The 24,932-nt window shown below is 37.3% G+C and overlaps 1 protein-coding gene across 1 annotated transcript; it reads right to left on the bottom strand.

Annotated features, from left to right (window-relative positions):
• Positions 1–9,889: 9,889 nt before the first annotated feature.
• LOC109031800 (cytoplasmic FMR1-interacting protein-like) lies at positions 9,890–23,630 on the bottom strand. Its single transcript, XM_072296629.1, has 7 exons — positions 23,427–23,630; positions 21,320–21,590; positions 20,540–20,719; positions 18,011–18,129; positions 16,755–16,935; positions 13,301–13,442; positions 9,890–10,030 (listed from the first exon to the last, which is right to left on the bottom strand). The coding sequence occupies exons 3-4, from the start codon at positions 20,681–20,683 to the stop codon at positions 18,088–18,090; spliced, it is 186 nt and encodes a 61-aa protein (XP_072152730.1). The 5' UTR covers positions 20,684–20,719; positions 21,320–21,590; positions 23,427–23,630; the 3' UTR covers positions 9,890–10,030; positions 13,301–13,442; positions 16,755–16,935; positions 18,011–18,087.
• Between the last annotated feature and the right edge of the window lie 1,302 nt (positions 23,631–24,932).

Consider the following 24,932-nt stretch of genomic DNA (forward strand, 5'->3'; position numbering starts at 1 on the left):
TTTACATTTACCCATCTAAATTTCTTACATATGCTTATGTACACCTCTATGCATTTACTCTAACTTCCCTTCTATGTACTTCCCTATACATTGTATTGCTACCCTTTACTCACTTACCCATTTTTCCTTATGTAATTATCATGTGTCCTTCAATATATTTTACTGTAAATCCAAGATTTGTCATATCACTTATAACAGAAACTTTGCTCCTCTGTGTGCGATGCTGGATTCTTTGGGAACGTTCCAGATTGATGGACACACATTTAATCCTGTGGTACCAAAATCACAGTTACAGATTGTGCTGATAGGTGAAGATACTCTCGAGGTCGATGGCGTTGCTCCCGACCCGTACTTAGTCACATTGTCCAACCTTCGTGACACAGTTGTCTTTTTATCAAACGGCAACACCCCCGTGCAGTATCGGAAATACTTCCATGAACGTAACCCTTTACCAGGAGCGCGATGGACTAATCAGCACCGTCTACTGAATCCTGACCAGATAATACCTCCTGGCTATTCAAATGCTGATCTTTTAAATGACCTTCGCAAGTTACGTGATTATGCGGATTGTCGGCCTCCTGTGGTGTAGTGGTTGTAGCGCTGGCTCTACAATCAGGAGGTCCCGGGTTCGATTCCCGGCTAGGCGACCCGAGTTTGATGGTCTCAAACAACGGTTGCCTGGGGCTGGTACATGGTAGGGACGGAGGGGGGAGGGGCTCTAACTGGAAGCGCAAGGATTACCACTTGTGTGGTATTTGAAGTTGGAAAAAAAAAAAAAAAAAAAAAAAATATCTTTACAAATATGCATAATTATCTTCTATGTATCCCCTTATTTATCACATTATTTCACCTTGCATTTACTCTCCATATTCTATTTATCCCTTGTTCATCATCTCCTGTGATCTATCGTAAAATTGCAGCCCTACCGACTGGCTCAGGCACTTATACCTTACTCTTAGATATAACTATTTTATTCTCCCTTCTACCTTATTTCTATCAATATCTTACATACTTATAATGTTTTCCTTCAAATTTATACTTTAACATATAATGTCTATTAATTTCCTACTACTTTTCTTGTGTACTCCTTGTGTCGTTACTTATAAATTAATTCGCATTACTCTTATATCTTAACTCCTTATATCTCATAATTACACTATTTTATTCACTACTAATACCCACCATTATTCTCATATACCCTTATAACGTTTGAAGTTACTTCTAAAATTACTGTCATTTTATTCTACATTTTACTTAATACTTTATTCACCTCTACTTTCTTCACAGTTTTGTCAAAAATGCATTTATATTTAACTTCCCTCTTGCCGATTTTTCAACTAACTGTCATTTGTATTTCTTCCTTGTTTCGACCTATATTCATCATTGTATTGGTTACTGCATCTTGTCTCTACGCATTGTATTGGTTACTACATTTTGTCCTTCCGCCATTTCGCTGAGTCCCTCCCCCATTATTCCTCCAATTGCTTCCACGACCCCTGTTCTACGCCATTGTTACACCCTACCCTTGCTCATTATTGGATCCACGTTTCTCACGCCACACCCCTCCCCACGTTTTGTCAACCAGTCTCACCTCCTCTTCCACTCACTCGCACCCTCCCCCCCGCCCACCTTCCCCATTCACCCTTTGCGCCTACCTCTTAAGTTGTTATGTCGACTTCCTCTACATAACACACGATGCTCGTGCATTTTATGCCCTCGCCATCAATTTTGAAAAGTACTTCATACTTTTTCTTTGGCCCCGGAGGTGTGAGGTCAATAATTCTGTTGCTAACCGAAGTCTCTGTTGCTAACTGAATTCTTTCCCTCGCCTTTCTTGATGAGTCACCTCAAATCAATAACGTAGGCGCCGAAATTCTTCATGCGATGACGAATTCATGTCCTGCGCTGTCAAGCGTCCGAGATGTCCTCAGCAAATCTCGATGCGCTCTTGACTCAATCTTATTTTATCCTTCTTACTTAAAGCATCTCTGCTCCAAACCCAGGGTTGTGCCCTCAAGCACTATGCCACAATTTAGTGGTTTCGATTGAGTCTCGTTAAGGCTCCGGTCACAATTTAGTGACTGCGACGGAGTTTCGTTACAACTCAAACCTCGACGGTGTTACGTACAACACAAATAGTCCGAGTACTTTACACTCACTTCGTTTTACACGCGTTAAGTGTTAATTCGGTGGTAACACGTAAGTTACATTCGGACGCGTACGTTACACGCAAATCCGACCGCGTTCGTTACACGCAAATTCGACAGCGTACGTTACACGCAAAACTTCAACATCTTCAGTTTATGGTGCGCTAAGGTAAAACATCTCATCATCCTAAAAATCCTTCATTATTTCCCATATCTTTCCTCTACCAATTTTTCCACTCCAACTTTCATACTAAAATTTCCGTAACCAATTTATCTGTAAAATTCATTAATTGTAACTTCATTTATCTTGTAATATCTGTAATACTAAATCTGTTATTTTCCTCAATATACATAGCCGAAAGACTTCAAACGTACTGAGTCCGACTCTTCATTTAATTTCCCTTGAATTCCTTATCTAGAATAAATTAGGTAAGAAGGTGAAAGTTGTTTTGGTTGCAATTCATTTCAATCCATCATAAATTTCTATTAAACTCATCATATTAATTAAAGGCAACCCAAACATCTTCTCACACTCTTGGTACTACTGAGGTAATTCTAGCCCTCTCTCGAAATTTGTAAACAATATTCTGTGCTTTCGGATTGTTATCTTAGAAATTTAATACTTTTTAGTTGATTAAAAAAAACTTTATTGTACCTGAATTGACCTATACTATAGCCTCACGGCTCCCATGTATCAAAATGTAATAAATAAATAAATAAATTAATTAATAGAATGGAAATTGTATAAGTATTTTAAATGAATAAAAGCGTAGGCTCTGAGATATAGAGGCCCCCTCACTTCCGGAATGTTGTTGTTTTCGATTTTCGACAGTGGTGCTAGTTTCCGTAGTTTCTCGAATGGCTGCCGGAAGTCGGATTTCGTACTCGGATTTGGCATTTCATTTAACGCGTTTCTAGTAGTTTGAAGAAGTCCTTTTTTTTTTCTCAATGGTCGCATGTCGTGTCAGGAAGTGTTCATGTGGCATCGTGTTCAGTTCATCGTTTATTTGAGCAAATTCGGCAAGATTATCGAGCGGTTTTCGCGATGTTGCATCAAACATGCACCTGTTTCGGTTCGGTCGGCATGACTCTCACGTGGTCAGTTACTCAATTGAGATTATTTTCGTCGTACTTTGTGAGTGAATTTCGTGTTCTCTGAAATCTATCGTGACAACGGAAGTGGTGCTGAAATGGATTAGCAACAGTTTGTTAGCCTCCAGAACTTGTGACAAAAAGTGCTGTAGGAAGTGTTTGTGATCACCTAAAATGGGTCGTGCTTGCAGTGTCCCTGGTTGTAAGACTGGGTACCGGTCTTGTAAGGAAAAGTTTTCCACATTTTCTTTTCCCGAAAATGAGCAACTGAAGTGTAAGTGGATAAATGCCATTCATCGGTCACGAGACTTTGAAGTTACCAAGAACACATGTGTTTGCATTTTGCACTTTAAAGAGTCACAAATCATTCGAACTGTGAAGAAGAAAAATGCAGGGATTGAAGAAATTGTAGAACTCGAGCGGCCAAGATTAACTGATGATGCTGCTCCCTGCGTTTTCCCGAATCAGCCGAGCTACTTCACTACTGACCCACCAACCAAAAGGAAACCTCCAGAGGATAGACACCAGTCGTTGGTTGCCAGGGAAGAAGCAGAATTTAACGATTGGTGTGCTACGGATGAGATTAAAGACTTTCCAGATTTCCTTAGTAAGTTTCAAAGCAAAATTGCATCCTCAACATTTGATCACAAGATCTACAACGATTTTATTTTGCTTTTTAAAGTCAATGCCAGTTTGAACGATGTCCCGGAAATAATGTGCAGCGTCAAAATTTTTTGTAATCTGAAAAAGCAAGTATATTTCAGAAACAATTGCCTTCCCTCTTCAAGATTTAAAGGTTTCCTTAGCAAAAGTAATGAGCTGAAGTATTGGACTGCATTTGAAAGCCTCATGAGTCATGTGAATGCAATTTCTCCCACAGACATTAGCAGTTTTGCAAATGACAACCAAGCTTTGGTTGAGCAAACGGAACTAATTTTAAAACTCTGGACTCCATCGCCAGAGAACCCCTCGGTTGAAACTGAGTCATCAAAACTTACCAAGTTAAATTTTTTACTAGAGCAGATGAAACTGTTAACATTTATTTGTCCAAGGTACTCATCAAACTTCTTGCTTTGGGCAAGCCTATGGAAGAAAATTTATAACTAATGCCCTCTGATAATACTGATACATCTATTAACTATAGAAATTTGTAGTGGTGTAGAAATTGGGTACCAATACACAGTTGCAATGATCCGGAACCAGAAAAGGAGGGTCAAAGGCCGTTATACAACATCTCCACCTCAATGGATGACCCAGGTCTAATTTTCTCCGATTTATTTCAATTTAAAATAGTCTAAGATTATGTGACTGTAGTGACTTCAATCTCTTCAGTGCCTCTCGTGGCGCGAATTGCATGTGGGCGTAAATTATTTAACTCATATCGGGCCTTAGTAAATAATAACGATCCCGACAAAGTCATGCATATTCAGCTGCAACACATGGAAAAGGACCTGAGAGAGGTTGAGAATGATCTTAAAATAAGAAAAACTCTATTCTCAGGCAATGAGACTGAGCCCCAGAACAGAGAAAGGAGAGGACTTATTAACTCAATAGGGTCAGCCTTGAAGGTAATTGCGGGGACGTTGGATGCATCCGATGCAGAGTATTTCTCTAGCAAAATTGAGCAGATCAGTGAAGGAGCACATGGTGTTTACTAGTTGGCCAGAGAGCAGACATCGATCTTACAAACTACCATCCATACACTCAATGGCTCACTTTCAGACTGGGAAATTAACAGAAAAAAAATCGAGAAGGCAATTAATGAGGGCAATGAGTTAAGCAAGAGACTTGAATCGAATGTGTCTTCCCTTACTGATCAACTCACTGGGAGCAAGCTCTATGCTATGGCAAATTACAAGGATTTGCCCAGCACTTAGAGCAGAAAAAGCGGAAAAAAACTAGATATTATTATTGGCTGTCATTGCCACTGTGTATTGGTACCCAATTCACTACAAATTTAATTGGCACACTACTTTATATAACAAATGGCACAAGGGCGGACGTTTCGTTTTCAGTAAATTTTTTAAGCAGATTTCAAAATGCCTGTTCGCCAATACATTACAAATATGCTCTTAGAATTCTGCAATATCTGTATCATACCCGAGACTTAAGGCTTCAATTCAATGGAAATGGTGATGTAAAATTAGACGCTTATGTAGACTCAGACTTTGCTTCAGATCTTGTTGATCGTAAATCTACCTCTGGAATTTTGATAAGAATAAACAACACGCCCATACTTTGGAAATCTCAAACACAAAAAGTCGTATCAATCGCCACGTCTCATGCAGAGTACTATGCTCTTTCTGAATGCGTTACAGAACTATTACCCATCAAAGGGTTGTTAACCGAGTTAGGAATAAATTTTGATCATCCTGTTCCAATTATTGAAGACAACAAAGGTGCTTTCGAACTTGCCAGAAACGGTGAATTTCACGAAAATATATTTGCATCTTACAAATGCAAATGCAATGTATTGCATCTTACAAATTTTCTAGGAAATCCATCAAATGGTGGAGCAAGCTGTTTTTCTGGTTGTTAGAAACCTCAATCGTAAATAGTTATTTACTATACAACATGCATTTGCAAGATTCAGGCAAGAGTAAAATCGAGCACTGTGATTTTAGGATGAAACTAATCAATGATCTTGTTGTAGACATTCGGAACACCACCAGACTAAAAGTTGGGAGACCGACCAGCAGAGATAGAGAGGAGAGACTAGATGGCAAACCTCATTTTTTGGCAGCAAACCCATCAAAAAATACCAAGGACTGTGCAGTTTGTAGGAACCGAAAAATTCATCATGGTCGCAAAGAAACGATTTATTTTTGCAAAACTTGCATGCGCAGGTCTGGATTGCATCCAGGAAAATGTTTTGAGAGATACCACACTTTGAACAAATATAAGACAACCTAATAGTATGTTTCAGCTGTATAAAAGTTCAAAATTGTGTTGAAATGCAAAAAACTGTACCGAAAAGCAATAAACTTGATTTTTCCGATAATCTAGTCTTATTTGGCATTAAAAACTCCATCCGGGAGGGGGGGGGGGGGGGGCACAACAGTGCAAAAAATTCCGACCGGAAAGGGTTAATACAACTATCCAGAGACAGAAATCATATCAAGGTAAATATAAAGAAAACAGATTATTTCATTGGAAGTGAAATGGAGTTTTGCCATGAGTAAAAGGTACTATGCAGCCTAAAAAGTATTCTTCACGCTCACAATACAGACTTCCTTCCTATAGATAAATGAAAGCATGTCAAGAAAATCACTGGGATATTCTTTTTTTTTTTTTTTTCAGGCAGGGGAGATCACGAAACAGAGATCAATGATGCATTTATCTACATGCTATCGCATGACAATATGCCATTTCCTGCCATTTTTTGGAATATTCCAGGTCGCGGCAAAATGGTGAGGATGTTGGATTCGAAATATAAAGTCTTCAAAATGGAAGCACAGAAACGCCTAAAAAATGCAGAAACTATATGCTTGACAAGTGACATCTGGAAGGACAAACAGAATAACCGCCATTTCCTCTCAGTCACCGCACATTATATAGAGGGATATCAATTGAAAAAGGTCATTTTGGATGTAAAACATATGAAGACAGGCATAAGGAGATAATTAGAAAGAACACATTAAGAATGCTTTGGCAGATTGGGAAATTTCACTAACTCATGATGGTGCGAGTAACATGGTCAATGCTGCAACGCAACTTATGGGCCAGTCATACAGGCACTTGTGTTGCGCCGCATACAGGTTAGATCTAGTTGTAAAAGCAGCCCTTGAAAGTAGCGAGTTTATTCAGGGTGCTATTAAAAAGACTGAAGTTCAAATTGAATGGTTTAGACTTGTGGTTGGAAGTGGGCCTGCTGGAGATGATCTAAGAGCAGCTCAAGGGGAGAAAGTCTAGAAAATTCAGTAACAGCATGGTCAACAGGATGCTGAAAATTCCGTTGTCAGAGAAGGATAGAAATGAGGAATTACAGAAAATCCTTGGAATTGCTGAAGTGAACGGATATGTAGAGGAACAAATTTTAAAGCTTATGAAGAAGGTGAGTTACATGAGTCGGGTGCAGCAGATCACAACATTGGAGAGGATTGAACAAGTTAAGCCTTTCGTACCACTGACATTCCATCCAAAACTTTTCCAGAAGTTCAGGAAAATTCACAAGAAATTCTATTTAAATGTGGTACCGGTTAATAAGTTTAACATCAAATCATTCTATAATGGAGATCTTACGGATAAAAATCCTAATTTGAAGAAATCAGGCATTTACCAAATGGAATGTCAAGATTGTGACAACGTTTGTGTTGGTTTGACAAAGAGAAATATCATCACTAGAGCCAAGGAACATCTTAGAAACATAAATAATGAACAAGTTGACAAATCATCAGTTGCAAAATATTGATGTGAAGAGTCCCATAGGATCAAGGAAGAACCTGTGCTTTTAAAAGAAGTTAATCGTCCAATTGATTTACCAATGCTAGAGAAAATTTTCATTCTCAAGAGGAGAGCTAGGTTGATGAATGAAGATCTTGAAGGGCTGGACAACCCACTACTCTCTGTCCTAGTTCCGGAATCTGACTGAGGGTGCGCTGCGAGTGCCTCAGTCTTCACCCGCTGAAGATGGGAGCAGTTAGGCTCCCGAAACAAAGAGCCGTATGCAAAAACGACATTTTTCGCCCCCCCACTAAAACTTATTCAAACTTCGTCTATCAGTTACTAATACTGGAGCGCTTCTTTCCCCAAATTTTCAGACCCCCAAAAAATTTTGGGGGGGCGCTAGGGGGGGTGGAAGTCAAAACCTGCGACCCTCGATATCTTCGAACGAAACAAGATATTGAGGCCCGGTTTGGACGAAAAATCGTCTAAAATTGCATACTTTAAGATTCTAGAGGTCAAAATCCCAAAATTAAATTTTTAACTTAACTTATGTGCTTTTTTTCAGTTTTTGAGGAAAAACAATTTCTTTTAAACAGATTAAACTGAAATTTCACATTTTTTGATTTGAACCAAAACCAGTTTTTTAAATTGTTCGTCTTTTTCCGCATCCAACGAGTGGTCGTATAAGCTGGGGAACCGAACGGTTCCGGAGTTATGATCGATTGAAGTTTCCGCTCAACGCGCGCCGACCGATTTTCGCGCGCAAAAAAGTCGGATTTGACTGTTATTAAACCAGATTTAATGTTCAAACTGAGCAAAATGCATTATTAGGGACTCTTGAGGGTCGCTGAGTCCAGAAATTACAGATACTTCCAAAAAATTCACGTTTTTAAAATTACAGCTCCGTAGCGCTATTTTAGAGGCCCACTGAGCGCCGACCGGCCGCTCAGTGGTCCTGTACGGAGCTGTAATTTTAAAAACGTGAATTTTTTGGAAGTATCTGTAATTTCTGGACTCAGCGACCCTCAAGAGTCCCTAATAATGCATTTTGCTCAGTTTGAACATTCAATCTGATTTAATAACAGTCAAATCCGACTTTTTTGCGCGCGAAAATCGGTCGGCGCGCGTTGAGCGGAAACTTCAATCGATCATAACTCCGGAACCGTTCGGTTCCCCAGCATATACGACCACTCGTTGGATGCGGAAAAAGACGAACAATTTAAAAAACTGGTTTTGGTTCAAATCAAAAAATGTGAAATTTCAGTTTAATCTGTTTAAAAGAAATTGTTTTTCCTCAAAAACTGAAAAAAAGCACATAAGTTAAGTTAAAAATTTAATTTTGGGATTTTGACCTTTAGAATCTTAAAGTATGCAATTTTAGACGATTTTTCGTCCAAACCGGGCCTCAATATCTTGTTTCGTTCGGAAGATATCGAGGGTCACAGGTTTTGACTTCCACCCCCCCTAGCGCCCCCCCAAAATTTTTTGGGGGTCTGAAAATTTGGAGAAAGAAGCGCTCCAGTATTAGTAACTGATAGACGAAGTTTGAATAAGTTTTAGTGGGGGGGGGCGAAAAATGTCGTTTTTGCATACGGCTCTTTGTTCTTTTTGTTAAAATCAGGTAATTTGAAAGTTAGAGTTTTTGATACGACTCATTTTTTGTTAATTTCTTTGCTATTTTTGTAGCAGCCATTGTCATGAAATAATAATGGAGATAATCAGTGTTTTTGCTGAACAAAATACAAAATTAGTAAAAATTTGCAATGTCGCTTATGAGGATTGGAAAATCTGCCCAATTTAGGGGCCAATTTGCAGCAGGACGAAAAGTTAAAAAAATATAGATTTTTTCGATATTTATGAATATCAATATTTCTGACCTCGATATATATTGGGATTGATTTCTTTAAAAAAAAATATAATTTCAGATATCAAAATCAACCGTAAATATCGACAATACTAAGCATAGTATGAAACATACAAGTTCCATGGGTTTTCCCACCTATTTTAAAGGTATCCATCAATTTGTAATCATCCTAATTTGCTTTAAAAAGTCTAATATATGATTACCAATGATTTTATAAAAAACAGAGGATCGGTTTAATACAATTGTCTTAAAGAAAAATCTACTTCATGAAAACTTCGGTTTTTCACACACCTATTGGTTTGTATAGCATTACACCGGTACGTTAATTGGCATTTGTAGTCATAACTAAGATTGATTGCAAAAGATATTCAAATAAATATCCAATATACCACCTTGCATAAATATTCTATTTGACAGGGCCCAAGATGAATGTAGAACCAGAACAACAAAATCAATCAGTTTTGCTGACTAAATATGTTTCAGGAGTCGTAAAGCAACTGACGCACAAACAGATTCATCATTTATCGCTGTCTTGAATTCACTGCAACACAGAACAGATAGGTAATTAATACAACATTTGAATATAAATATGATGCATATTGATGGCCTAAGTGCGAAACCACATATCTCCGTTTGCAATGTTGCAGAATTCCGTCAGATTCTATCGTTTCCTTAGAAAACTAGTCAACATATTTTCTTGAGAGCCTCCTTGATTTTTCTTCTTCGTTAGCAAAATATGCTGTAAAAATTTTGAACTATTAAGTTAATCTTTTTCTCTGAGAAAAAATAAAATAGAAGCGGAAATTTTGAAACACTTCAAAAAAGATTAAAAGATACTTTGTTTCTCAATTCTAATGAGTTGTATCTTTGTATTTAGATATGCTGCAGAAAAAATGGAATAGGTACAAAGTTTCATCATGATCCTCCATTAAATAAATACATCATGCTGTGAGTCATTTCTTATAAAAATTGTGGAGAAAGTTACACAAGGTATCCTTAGAGTGATCAAAAATTGTAGAGGAGATTAAAACTATAAGTAATCGGAGAGTAAGGAGGAAAATCTTTGGCAAAAATCCAAATTTTCAAAGGTCATAGTTTGAAAACAATCCTCATTTAGCCAAGAGTAAATCTATTATACATATGTTTTTTTATATGTACTGGTAACTCTTGATTTAATTCTTTGGGCATATTACTCCCAGAAACAAGAAACTTGGTGCAAATAGTTACAATATGGAGAGCCATATTTTTCCATAGGATTGGTATTTGAACACAGATCAGCAGCAGAAAGAGATTAATAATGCAGGCGAGACACCAGAGATTCCGTCTTAGAGTTCAAGAAGGCGATCTGCTGTGCCAAGGAAAAACGCTGTAAGAGCATACCAACATTGCCAAATTTCCTCTTGGTTTATATTTTTTTTTTGAAGGGATGTGTGAATACTTTTCCGTGAAATTTTCAGACTATTTGGATCAAATTAACAAAATTATCTGAAAAATTAGAGGAAAACTAGTTACATTAGCGAAAATACTATATTGGCCGAAGGAAATTTGGCAACGCCTGAAGGCTCATACAACGTTCTTCCTTGGCATGGCAGCAATGATCAAGTAATAATAGTGAGAGAACAGTTTCAATAACACTTGTGGTGGTGCACTTCTCCACCTAGTTATAGTCTCAGCTTTGGTTCATGAGTAGTTGACTATACTTCCCCAGCTTCACATGGGCAAATTACTATGACCTGGCTTTAAAAACGTCTCACTTTCCTTCGTGAATAAATGTTTTGCATCGCTAGGAAAATTTATTCCTGTGTTATCATAGAAAGACATTTTTTTTACTGATCTGTTAAAGAATTCATATGTTTTGTTCCTCTTCAGTCAAAGAAGGAAGGGGACAAATCTTAGCAGAGCTGTTAGCACTCTTTCAGAGAACATATTTACAATATCGATTAAGTTTTGTTACCGTTACTAAATCAAATGCATTCCGCACTGAAATTCACCTTTGGTTGCACAATCTGATGACAAACAGGACAACTGGAACATACTTAAAATTTCAACATGTTTCTCCGCCACTTCCTTTCTGCTAATGTTCTTTTGGTTCGGCAATTGGCAACATATTCAATTGTGGAGATTTATTCGCAGAGAGGTCACCAATAATGAAGTTCTTGCATGTGTCAGGGATTTGTGTTTTAAGTATTTGTTATTACGTAAAATTGCACAAGAAACATGATGATGCAACTGGTTTTCTCTAAGATCAATTCCAAAGCTCAAAAAAAGCACTCAAAGTTAAGGCCATAGTAGAGAGGATCTCCCCCTCTATCCAGATAATCTACCTCTGAATCAAATCAAACTCTCCATGCAAAGATATGGAGAAAATATATTGATTAGTTTGTCACTTTGTTTGAGGACTCCAAAGCTGAAAACATGGCGGATAACTTTGCACGGAGAGATTGACTACATATAGAGGTGGGCTCTCATTAAGGCATGGGATATCCCCTCCATTACAGTCGCAACTTAAAGCGCTTTTTTTGAGCTTGGGAATTGATTTCAGGAAAACCAGCGGCATTATCAGGCTCCTTGCAAAATTTTACATAAAAGGCAGCACTTAAAACGCAAATCCCTGACATACACAGAAACTCCATTGTGAAGACTCCTTAGTACAAGGGTCATCGGAGGCTTAAGGAATTATAATTTTGTAGATATGGTGTCATGGTCCTAGATAATTGTGATAAAAAAAACGGATTCTACACTCCTGAGATAAATCCTTGCTACTTGGACGCAAACATTTATTTTCCCGCAAAGGTTTCTTCAGCAATAAATTGCAAATTTAATCCTTTCTGCATATGATTTTTACATTACTGCTTTAATATTTCTCTTGAGTAACTCTCTTTTTGCAGCACCAAGTCAATATAGTAAACTAAATTTACAAACTAAATGATTTTGAGCGGAGAGAAAAGGATTTTCCTGTTTCCAATACCAGCGCCCTGATTTTCTTGGACATTTTCTGATGTTTGATGAGTTCCGGTACCTACTTCCCATTTTTTCCAGATCTTGAACATGCAGACACATGCTGTCAAGCTAAGGAAAACACCGTATGAACCTTTGTCAGTTGCCAAATTTCCTTTGATCAAATAAAAATTTTTATGGAAATTTGTGAAAAACTTTCGTTCAATTTTACAAAGAATTTTCTTTATAAATAGATCTATATCATCTGAAAATTTTAAGAGAAAAAATTCAAGACTCTGCTCAAAAAAAAAACATTTTATTGGAGGAAATTTTGCAACTCTCGAAAGTTCATGCCTCGATTTTCCTCAGCAAGGCAGTATGGCTTTGCGTTTCATTCCTGGCCATTGCTGAATAGGATCTCTAAGCTTGCCCTATACTGCCTTGCTAAAGAAAAACCCCCTAAAAGCCTTTAGACGTAGCTAAATTTCGTTTGAGTACAAATTTACTGGAAAGGTTGTGAATAATTTTCTTCAAATTGACAGAAAATTTTGTTCACACTTTAATCTAAAATATCTGAGAATATCAAGGAAACTATGCTTAACTTTCATCAAAAATAAGCATTTTATCGGAGGCAACTTAGCAACTTGGATGTTCATACAGCATTTTTCCTTGGCACAGCAGTATACCAACAACACCAATAAAGAGTGTCAATTTCAAATAACATATCTCATACATCTGGCACCCCTCCCCCTACATTGAGTCAAGTCTCAAAGTGCTTGCATGTTCACCCAGCCTGGTAGTTTGTTGGGAGTTTCTTCTCATCAGAATGAAAGCTGAACAAGAATAGGATTATGACTGAGGACAATGAGCTTACTCTCTGCATCTTATTTGTATTGTGAATGGAAGAGGTGGCAGAATATTCCATCAGCTGTAATGTCTCCAATGATGTAGCTTGCTCATAGTAGATCCAGGATAAGCCCACTTGCTTCATTCCAGCTTGTTTAGTTTCATCTCATCTATTCCAACAAACAAATTGAAAGCTTAATAATTGCAAGGGTGATCATATTTTATTTATTGATTAGGTAGTAACATCACATTTATTGACGTTTAAATTATTCAGCTTCTCGAATTAACAAGCTTCAACCAATCCAGCGATCAATGTATGTGTTCATAGAAAGTCACTAGCCTTAATGTTTTCTATTGTCCGCATTAGCGTGGCCGTGACAAGTATCTTTTGAGGGTTGAGCTGGCACAATCGCCATTTATGGATTTTTATCTTAAATTCTTTGCTCTATTGATTGCTAAGAATTACAGTGCCTGAGATGAGCGAGATACACTAGAAGCACTGATCATATGGTTACAATTATCATTAGTTATTTGAATTTACCTAAATTTTCTTAAATAAATCAATATTAGGACATAAGGTAGACAAATTTTTTATTTTAATTTGAGTCCTCAAAGGTCCTTTAAATCTCATGATGAGAAAAATCAGCCGAGATTTTTTACTTTATCAATGTGATAAATAGCACGTCAGAATAGTTTTGTTTGAATGCCAAAGGTTAATGGGGAGGGTTATTTAACACAATTAGTTAACACTATCATAACAAGTGTTTGCCAAAATCTTGGACTTAGTGACTGGCAGAGGCTGGCGAGTGCAGCAACGAGCACGCGACAGCATTTTTTTAAAAGGGCAACAATTTATTTCACTGGAAGGATGTTAGAAAAATATTTAGGCTATGTTTCTTCCAATTATTCTTTGAAATTTTGTTCCAGTCATCATCATTGGAAAAATTCCACATGGCGATCACTTGAATGAAACTACATACCAAAACATGCTCCACTGAAACCCAAAATGAAAAATGCTACTAGTTTTAGTCATTGCTGCTTCATCTACAAACTTCATTAGCCGGATTATGAAGGAATCAAAATGGGCCGGATTAGCCAGGGTGCTCCCAGGCACCTAACCTTACAGGCCCCCATGGGCGACTTATTTTCTTTTCCTTTTTACCACTTTTTTTTTCTTTCATTGCTACCAAGTATTTGTTAAGAAGTTCACCAAGTATTATACTTAAAGGAGAAGATTTGAGATGCCCTTAGGGTAATTTGTCAAGCTCAAGTGACGCGGTCGAACTGGCATGCCATATATCGCATTGATTAGGTAAAAAATCTTGGTAGATGTTGAATTTTTAGCAAAAAAAAGGACGATAGCCCCTGCACATGAGCCTAAAGGATCATTCTAAACCTAAAAATTGGCAAAATTCAGAGAAATAAAAGCAGAATAGTGTTTGGAAAAAAACCTGGCATTCGATTCAGCTATCGATTTCTGTATCGAATGCGAGGTTTTTTCCAAACACTATTCTGCTTTCATTTCTCTGAATTTTGCCAATTTTTGGGTATAGAATGATCCTTTAGGCTCATGCGCAGGGGTTATCATCCTTTTCCTTGCTAAAAATTCAAAATCTACCTAAATTTTTTACCTAATCAATGCAAAAAATAGCATGCCAGTTCAACCATGTCACTTGAGCTTGGCGAATCACCTTAGTACATAATTAATTGGACAGCTTTAGTCAAAATCGATATCAGCATATAATATCGCCAAAAAACTCTGCTTATCTCTGATTACAACATTGCCAAGGTTTCCATAATTTCTTCATTTCCCCATTCCTTGACTTTCCCCTAACATTTTCTGCTTTTCCCTGACTCCAAAATTTTTGAATTCTCTGACCTATGAACGAAACTTCTAAAGAAATTTGTTTTCTTTCCAATTAGATAAGCTGACTCCTGCTGTATGCTGATTGCAACATTCCCTGACTGATCCGAAGCTACTGTATATTCCCTGACTTACTGAGTTTTCTAAGCTGTGAGAAATCCTGTTAATGCAACAAAAGGGAAAGAAATTGCTATTTTTTCTTGCATTGCAAATCGCCTACCTTTCCAATAAAGGAAACTCGTCCTATGGAGCAGAATTTATGGACCAAATTGTGTACAAATCATTGCTCCTCTGGCTTAAGGGAATATCTCAGTTCCCACTTGAGCACTGATCTGTCGTGCTAGGGAAGAACGCCGTATAAACCTTCAGGCGGTGCCAAGTTCCCTTTGATAAAATAGGGATATATCGGGAAAGTTATGAATACTTTCTTTCCAATTTTTCAGACAGTATTGCTTGCAGTTTAATCTGAAATATCTGAAAATTTCAAGGACAAATTTGTATAACTTCCTTCGAGAAAAAACATTTTAGCGGTGGAAATTTGGCAACTCTCGAATGTTCATACGGCGTTCTTCCTAAGCACGCCAGTGATCTCTGTGTAATGCTGTGCCCTCTGGAGCTCATGGGGGGACAGAGGTTCAAAGGAAAGGGGTCAAAAATTAAAAAACTCAACTGTGCCGCAATAACTTCAATTTTGTGCTGAAGCGTTTCGAGGCTGTCGCAGCTTTCTCCTCAGTATCACTGAGGGTGCTACTGAGAGGAGGCTGCGACAGCCTCGAAACGCATCTAACAAAAATTTGAAGCTATCGAGGTACAGTTGAGATTTTTAAACAAGAGTTTTAAAAACAGAAATTCTCCTTTCCGCCAGATGAGCAAAAAAATATGGTAAAACATTGCAATTTCAGGTCACTGCATCAAAACTTCACTACAATATTTTTGTAGCCTGTAGGTGCTACTTGGGTAGTAGCAATAGCCACGTCTAAAATAGGCATTATTCTCACTTTTTTCATGAGAGACTATAAAACAAAGACTGAAAGAAAATTGACAAATACAGCAATTAATGAAAATATATATGAATGAAAATAAAAAATTTTTAGCGCTGAAACAAACTTGTTAAAATTAATACAAATGTAAAAGGTAATTATATAAAACTGTATGTTCATAAAATTTATTTTTAAAACTACAATCAAGACTTGGGCTGCATTCTGTAAAAACTACTCTCTCTTTCCTTGGAGGGTTATTTTCCTGCATTTTCAGGTTTATTTTGTGTGAACAGTGGATTGGATTTTCAAACACCACTTTCGGATTGCTGAGACTACTGATTTTACTAGGTCACAGAAAGTTGAACTGACCTAAGGAAAAATTAATAGAACAAAGTGATCGCAAACATACACTGTAGCATTTACTGATGCAAAGGTTTGATTAAAAGAGAGGCGACTGTGAGGGTGAACTGTGGACACTGGACCCTCTTTTAGCAAGCATTTGAACTATCAAGTCGATTTCAACATAAAATAAATCAACTAAAACAATAATTCTTGAGTCCTGCAGGCTGAGAATCATTTAAAAAAAATTATTGAAGATATATTATCCAACTTGAGGGTAAAAATGGAAGTAAACTTACATGTTGCCTCCGATTTTATCTCATCAGACGTTCTTGAGCCTTTGTGTGAAGAAACCAAGATCGAAGTAGCAAACATGAGTTACATAATAACTAGAATCAGTCTTCAGTTATCTTCAGTTCTCCTTCGACCGTTCAAAGTATTTTTCATCCTGCTTTTGACAATTCACATACTCCACAACACCTAAAAAATAAGACATGCACGAGACTAATGAGGTCTAAGAAAAATTTCAATGAAAAAAAAAAAAAAATTGTTCTGTGAATAATTACTGAACACAATAACTTAAAAGAGTTGAGACGAAAGATGCCAGAAGGGCAAGTTCAAAAAGTCTTGAGTCTGGTATCGTTTAAAATGTAGTAATTGGATATTTTAAAATACAAACAAGACAGAGGTCCGAAACCTGCTTCCAAAGGAAAGAGAGAAAAATAAGTCATCATCAGAAATTTGAAAAATTCAGGAAAAAATAGGGTTTTCAAACTTAGAAGGCCGATTAAGAAGAGGGACAACAGAATTTCCTGAATCCTCCTCAGTTTTTATTAATATGACTTGTAAACACCTGAATATGATTTTAGTGCAATAAGACAGCTTAGAGTATGTTTCACCAAGTAATGTATTGCCTTTCACAGAAAGGAACCAACGTGATTACAGTAGTTTCAAAACTGCATATTCTTCTTTACCTCAAAAAATACTAAATCCATGTAAAGTCATAACACTTGCAAAATTGTTTTCCTTTAGAGTTAATCATTTTTTTATGAATAAACAAAAACTATTCTTCCCAAGTAATTTTTTACGTGCAGCTGAAAATAAAATGCTGTAGTGCTCTTCTCGCGAAGCGTTGCATGTTTCGTGAACGTTATGAAGAAAGTTAAAAAATGATTAGTTCTTGGAGAAATTTGTATGTATTATGAAATTCAAGTAACACAAATAGGTATCTTTATCAGTGAGTCATTGTGACTTGTTCAACTCAGTCTTTAATCGCATACTACATCTTCATAATGGGTCTTTTTGGCAATTTGTCTTTATTTACCAATTAGATTTACTGTCACAAAACATTTTTTTCTTTTACTTCAAGTATTATTCTTTTTTAATATAATAATTTTCTACCAAAGTTTTTATTTACTTTGTAGGTATGACAGATGAAGTAAATATACCTCTTAGACTAAATAGTCATGTATGTTACCATGTAATAATTTTGGCAAATAAAGATAATACATATATAATTTTAAAAAAAAATAGGTGTACTTAAAACCCAAATTACCTTTAAAATTATCGTTGCAAGCAGATATTTAGACTGAAGAAAATCTAGGAAGAACTTCTGTGAAGTACTTAATGTAGTTATGGGCTGACAAGTCTACTGTTGCAATAGTTTGAAATTTCCTGAAAAACAAAAAATTCTATGGGTAAAAAAGGGTACTCCTGCAAAAATGTGTAATTTCAAGTTTCAGAGCGTAATCTTTTATTTCACATTCTCAAGTGTAAGTTACGCTGTGTCGGTTACATACCGACACAGTTCGGCAGTGCCGCCATGTTTGTGTGAACATCCAGCAGTCCTGCAGGAAGACCTGCTTTAATGGCTTGGTTGCCAATCACTTTAACTTTGTACTGAATCAAAATAGCTTGAGCCAAAGCTGGGAAAAGGAAATATAATTTGCTTTAAAATGAAGTAATGCAATTCATTTAAAATTGGTGCACTTTCATTTTTGCGGTGTTGAAAATTTTTACTATTTCTGCTATTGTGAAATCACCCATGTGTATAATACAATGTTTTAAAATTTATGTTCCTATTTAACGCTTTCAAACATGGAAGCAAACTGCATAGCTTAAAGTTTCTGCGAAAATCATCTTCAGATGAGAAGAATAAGTAGTCACAGAAAATTTGTTGGAACTACATTCAGCTTATTTGATTAAAAAAATTAAAAAAGACATGCATGACAGCTGCACTGCGATGATCCAGTATCAAGCAACGATATCACAATGCGAAGATGCATGATTTTCTTGATTATGTATGAAAACTAAAAGAGACAGCTACCAAATTACCTACCAGGAATTCTTTAGGGAATTCCATTGAGACAAGACAATTGCTGAATGTTGTCTACAAAGATGGAGAGGCCGAAACTACGTTCCTGTGACATAATGCTAGTGGATGAAACTCAGTTGCAATTTAACATGTGTTCTTATGATAGAACATATTTCTTTTGTGCTGATATCTCAACAGAGGTTAATCTTATGCAAGAATTCATAAAAACCTGTTTGAAGGAGGATGAAATTCCACTTCAGACAACTATCAACCTAGTCCGTGTATGACACTGTCTGATAATTGAAGAAATAAAAGCTGGAAACCGAAAGTTATTACTCCACAAGAGATGAAACGCACCACTCATGCAGCTTTGGCCAATCTGGGGCTGCTCTGATTCGTTACCACTGCGACTGCTTGACTAGTTAGACATAACAAAACTGAGTAGCTAGGACCTCTTCATTCTCGTAGGCAACGTTCTGACATGTCAACTTCATAGTATGAGCAATTTTTTAGGTATAGTAAATAAAAGGATAAGCTTAATAAGGATCAAGCTGTAGGGACTGAATTAATTATTGGGATTTGTTAAGTAATTCCAATTTTTGAGAAAATCAAAGCACAGAAAGGACACTCTTCAGTTGCAGTGTTTAAGAATCTTTACCAATTTTTCATCCATTTTGATCGAGCAAATGTATGGAATTCGCTGAAACTCCTACTGAATATTCTTCATGATTTTGAAAAGTTCCAGAAAATTCACTCAGTAATCTCCTCTCTGAAAGCATGAAACTTTCCTCAGGGCAATAGTTCAAAAAAGTAATTATAATTTGGCAAGCGAAAATTTATCATTGTATAATCAAATGAGATCTAAACCTATGGCATATATCCTAGAAAAAATGAAATTTTCCGATGAATATTAGCAAAAATAAGATGAAAGTTCAATAGACGGAAAAACTGAATGAATATCAAAAAGACTAAGACCTTTGACAAGTCCACAGCCTAGACCGTTTTCTTGTTAAATGCGCCAGGTAATTTCAGGCACGGTGACCGATATTTTGCATGTACTATAACAATTTTTATTGTTTCAATTGTACCAATTCATACTAAATAAATAAAAGATCACACAGTTGTGCAATATAGGCACCATCACCAGTTTTAGCACGGAACTAAAAAGCAGAGGGAAGTAATTTTAATTAATTGAGTAGATATTTTTATTGAAATGTTAAGTGTTGTAATAGTGAAATATAGTATTAGTGCAGTCAGGTTGGCAATCACTGTAATGCCACACTTGAGAGGATAGTGCGCATGCGCAAGGTGAAGATTATCCAATTTAGATTATCTATCTGTTATCTATCATCAGCTGCAGCCGGAATGGCTTGTTCGTGAGTAACGATGAATAAATCTATAATTCTGTAAAGTGCGTTGATTCATTTTCACCTTATCGAACATAACACTAAGGACAGAGATAATTAATTTAATCATTTTATCAGTGTAATGGATATACTTTCGTTTGGTTATTTGTCTTTTAATTATATGACTAGAGACTACAGGTGTCAGGTGGGTAACCTAAACTAACTTCTAGCATTGTGGCAATTAGTAGAAATTGTGGTTTGAAACATTCAAATTTCCCTTTTTTCTTGCATGTTTTTCTGGCCCGGCAAGATCAGTTAGACTTCTTAGACACATTGGTGGAGAACGTGATGCAAGTTTTCACCTAAAATACTCCACTTCAATTACCTACCGAATGTCAAAAACTAACAAAATTAGAATGCTCACCTGAAAATACATGAAATTAAGCAGCTTGTTCACTTCGGGAGCTAATACTTCAACAGCCTTTTCATAGATTTCCACCCGGTTCGGCTGCTCATTGGACTTCGGTTGCGAGATGGCTCCAAAGCAACATCGCCACGTGTACAGCATGACTGCATGTTCCAAGCCATCTTCCAACAGTTCATTCTGGAGCAATACAAATAGATATTTTACAGGATTGGTAGATTGACAATTTCAAATTCATAACATGGCAAAGCTCTGAATTTTTAAAACAACCAAAACCAGTGTCGATTAAGCCTCAATGAAAAAACCTATTTACTGTTTTCAGTGCATATACTATAAAGGTTCAAAAGTGGGTACATTTACATTTAAAGGTCGATCTGCAATGGATTCCTTGGATAATTTGAAATCTTTAAGATTGAAATCAAGGTTCAAATGACCTTCCATCAAAGAAATGCATAAATATCTGATTTTATTCTAAAACAGACGCCTCTACCAATTTTGAAAATGTCCGCTTAAAGTTGAAAACACTTGCATGGAACTGACTTTTTGGATACGATGTTTCTGATCCTGCTGTAGCTCTGTAATGATTTAGGTAAGAGTGAAAGAGTCATATCAATTTTCTGAGCACCGATTTCAGCATGTTTTCGCTAGTTCTTGATATTATTCATTCACTGCTAAAAACTTATGATTTCCTCTAATTTTTCTCAAAATTATCTTGAAAAAACAAGATTTTTCTAAATATCAAATATTATCATTTATCATCCATTCAATTAGACAGATTACCTAATGGAGGTCAAGTGGCAGGAATGTGAAGCTTCCCAGACTGGCTTGGACGGTGGCTTCTTCAATGTACCACCCATTGACGCACCCAGTGATGGACCCATTCCGGTCTTCGAAGTTGGTATCGAAGTTAGCTTGAGAAATGACAGAGCATGCCTGAACTTTGATACACAGTTGTTCATCAGGTAACGTAAGCTCATCTAAGGTGTCAACGTTGGATCAGGCATCAGTTAAAGTTGTCAGCTTATCTGCCGCCATTTTGAGAAGTTGATTCCTTTGTGCAAAAAACCATCAAAGACATAAAAATGTGACTTGGCAAGTAAGCATTGTTGTACATGGATCTTAGAGAAATGAATGGTTTTGAAAACATACCCACTCTAATCAATTAAAAACGGAGAGTACACTGAAAGCCGAAAATAAATATTCTTGAGTGTTGCATGATTCAATACCAGAAAAGGTTGACGGTGGATAGTAGATAAAATTGGTCAAATAACTTTATGCCTTCAAGAGGTAGGACGAACTCGTGTAAAACTATCAGAAGTAATACTGCTAACTTGAGGTAGAGGTGTTGCCAGCTAAGTTGGCACTTGAATACACATCGTTTGCGAGCAACTATAATGTAGTAGTCCAACAGGAATCGAAGATTGACTAAGCTCACGATCGGGCTGCTGTCAATCCCCTATTGCTGGTAGACAATTACATCGCAATTGCTTGCAAGTGGAATGTAAACAAGTGCCAACTTAGCTGACGACACCTCTAGATAGCAGAGTAAACAGGTAATTGCGAAAAATTTTGACTTGAAACAATGGAAGTATAACATAGAAGTGGAAGAATGGGCCAGTCGTGCTGGTTTCAGAATGGTGTTATGATACTTCATTCTTGCAGATCAACTAAAAATGATAAGATCTGGCCAAACAGCAAATTTCCACGTTGAATATTAACCGAGGTATCTCGCCTTTAAAAACTCGATTTATGACATCATCCACCGCGGTAGGACGTATCATGTTATGCACTACCGAAGTGGATGACGTCAATCATAAATTGAGTTTTTCAAGGTGGGTAATCTCGGTAACTCGAGGTAGAGAGTTGCTATTGGGACAGATCTTTTGGTTTAGAGCTGATCTACTAGAACCAAGCATCAAAACATGATTCTGTTACCAGCGCAACTGGCCCATTGAATAAAGAAAGAGAAATGATCAGGTGAAACAGAGGCTAAGCTATCGATTCGCAGGGAAGAAATGGTCTAGGTGAGCTTTCAAAACAATGTAATTGGCCTCATTATCACTGCATGACTAGGTACATGCAGGCAAACTAACTCTTTCCTTCAGAGATGAAACGACATGAAAGTCGCCAAGACATTTAGGGAATGTGGAAGTTACAATTCTTGAGGAGGAAATTTAGGCGGAAAATGCCTGGCAATGGAGTCCGAACACTCTTCACTGTGCTCAGAGGTTCCTTCTTTAAAGTTAGCTTCAGTCTCACACACAGGAATCGATCATTGAAACTCTTTATCGGCATGTCCAGACTTAGGGGATCAAGGTCTTCCAAGCGCAAAGCTCACACATTCCTCATCTTGTCCTAGCGTACCAACAGAGTTTCAAGAACCGGTCTGCATTTATTGATTGACTAGATAAGATGAAAGGAGATAAAGAGATACATCTTGGCCCATAGTGGAGTCTCCAAGACAAGTCCAGCGACAGATAAAAAGACATGTTCCGGCACAGGAGTCTGATGACAATTCGACGGTGAAAGTCGGCAATCACATAACTCGATTTGCGACGTCGCAGACTTCCTGTCACACTTTATCGTTTAAACGGAAAACTACTCAACGGTAATTCCTTAAAACTGTCGTGATTTTTCTTCTAAGTGCGAGGAAAATTCTGCAAAAACTGCAAGGAATCATGTCCATTTGTTCTCCTTTAAAAAAATAACATAGTTGCGGAGATTTTCAGACACCACAAACGAGTTATGTGATTGCCGACTTGCACCGTCGAATTCTGTTGTAACATCGTAAATTATGGGAACTTCACTACGTCCTCATAGGGGAATCCTCGATTTAGTTGAGAGGCGATTGAGAGGAATACCAGAAAAACGACTCATACACTCATACCTATAAAGATCCACTTAGAACTCGGTTTCTCCGCACTTCCCATGGCTTCTTCTTGATTTTCGTTGGCCCGTGGGGTTAAATCTTCGTCTCGAATTGATGAAATACTACTAAATGAGCAAAGAAGATGACAGTTTTGACAGCTGATAATTAAATAAATTAAAATTAATTGAGCGAAGTGGAATTCGGGCACAAGCACCGGCCGGGGTTGAGGCCGTTGAGCGGGTAAACAAAATACATGTATGGCCGCCATGTTGAATCCCCCACTACAGCTGGACGAATATCGAATATTGTATCGAATGCGATTATTCGACTATCGCACTATCGATTCTTTACCATAGCTTCTAACGGGGACATGGCGATATTCGATCATTCACGAAATGTGGCAAGAAATTCGCCTCTCCGTTCTCGCACCGGCTCGGCTCTCACCAGGAGCGAAGCATACATATAAGAATGCCCCCGGTCATCGCCTTACTTGTTAATATATTAATATAGTCTTTTTATGTTGTTTACCTATTCAACGTAGGAAACATGTGAGAAAAGTGATGGGTAAAGAAATTTAATTTAGCAGGTAAAATTATAAAAATCACTAAACTGGGGGGGGGGGGGGGGTTATTATTATAGATACGAAAATGTCGGTATTGCGAGAATGATTATAACGTACGTTTAAGTTGCCTAAATGTTCTAAATGCATTTATCGTGCCTTGGACCTTGCAAATCGGCAACGCAAGTTATCGAGACAGCCGACTCATCTGGAAAAATCAGCCTTTCATAATGGATTTCATTGTAAGGACATAGGCGTAGCTAGGGGGGTCCTGGGGGGCCTGGCCCCCCCCAGAAATCTCGTGCCCCCCCCCCCCCCCAGAAAAACGGGATCCTCCATTCCTCACCTCCCCCCCGCTCTCTTCACCACGAGAGGTGGTCCCATGCCTCCCCCCCCCCCCCCCAGAGAAATTTCCTAGCTACGGCCCTGTGTAAGGAAAACAGTAACTAATATCTGACAACCTCATGTTTCCTAATCGGAGCTGTAACATTTTAGATGTTCTCTGCCCCTTCTTCTTTTATTTATCAGAGCTTTACGATCTAAATTCTTCTCATAAGTTCCTTATCGAACAGTTTTTACTCTTGAAATCTTTCTTTCAAAAGTCGAAAGCCCGAAAGATAATGAGAAACTTTCGACCATTGCTGCAAGGATCTATTCACATTCCTCTTTGAGAATTTCAAGTTCGCCTTCAATTAGATGTATAGGCAATAAGTGGCCCCTAGAGGTTTGAATAGTGGTATCACACGTATACGGTTTGAAAATACGCTGTGTGTACAAGTGATCTTGACAAAAATTGATGAGATTTGAAACGCATATTTATAAGATATTATTCTTTTTTTTGGTCCGTATTTTTATTCGATGGTCGAATAATAGTACCTCTAAGATAATAGTACCCCCGATCTCTCGCGGGCTTGTCAACTATAGAATTCAATTCCTTAGTTGACAAGCTCCACCTACCCGATTTT

This window comes from Bemisia tabaci, chromosome 2 (assembly GCF_918797505.1).
Source record: "Bemisia tabaci chromosome 2, PGI_BMITA_v3".
In the NCBI taxonomy this organism is placed as follows: domain Eukaryota; kingdom Metazoa; phylum Arthropoda; class Insecta; order Hemiptera; family Aleyrodidae; genus Bemisia; species Bemisia tabaci.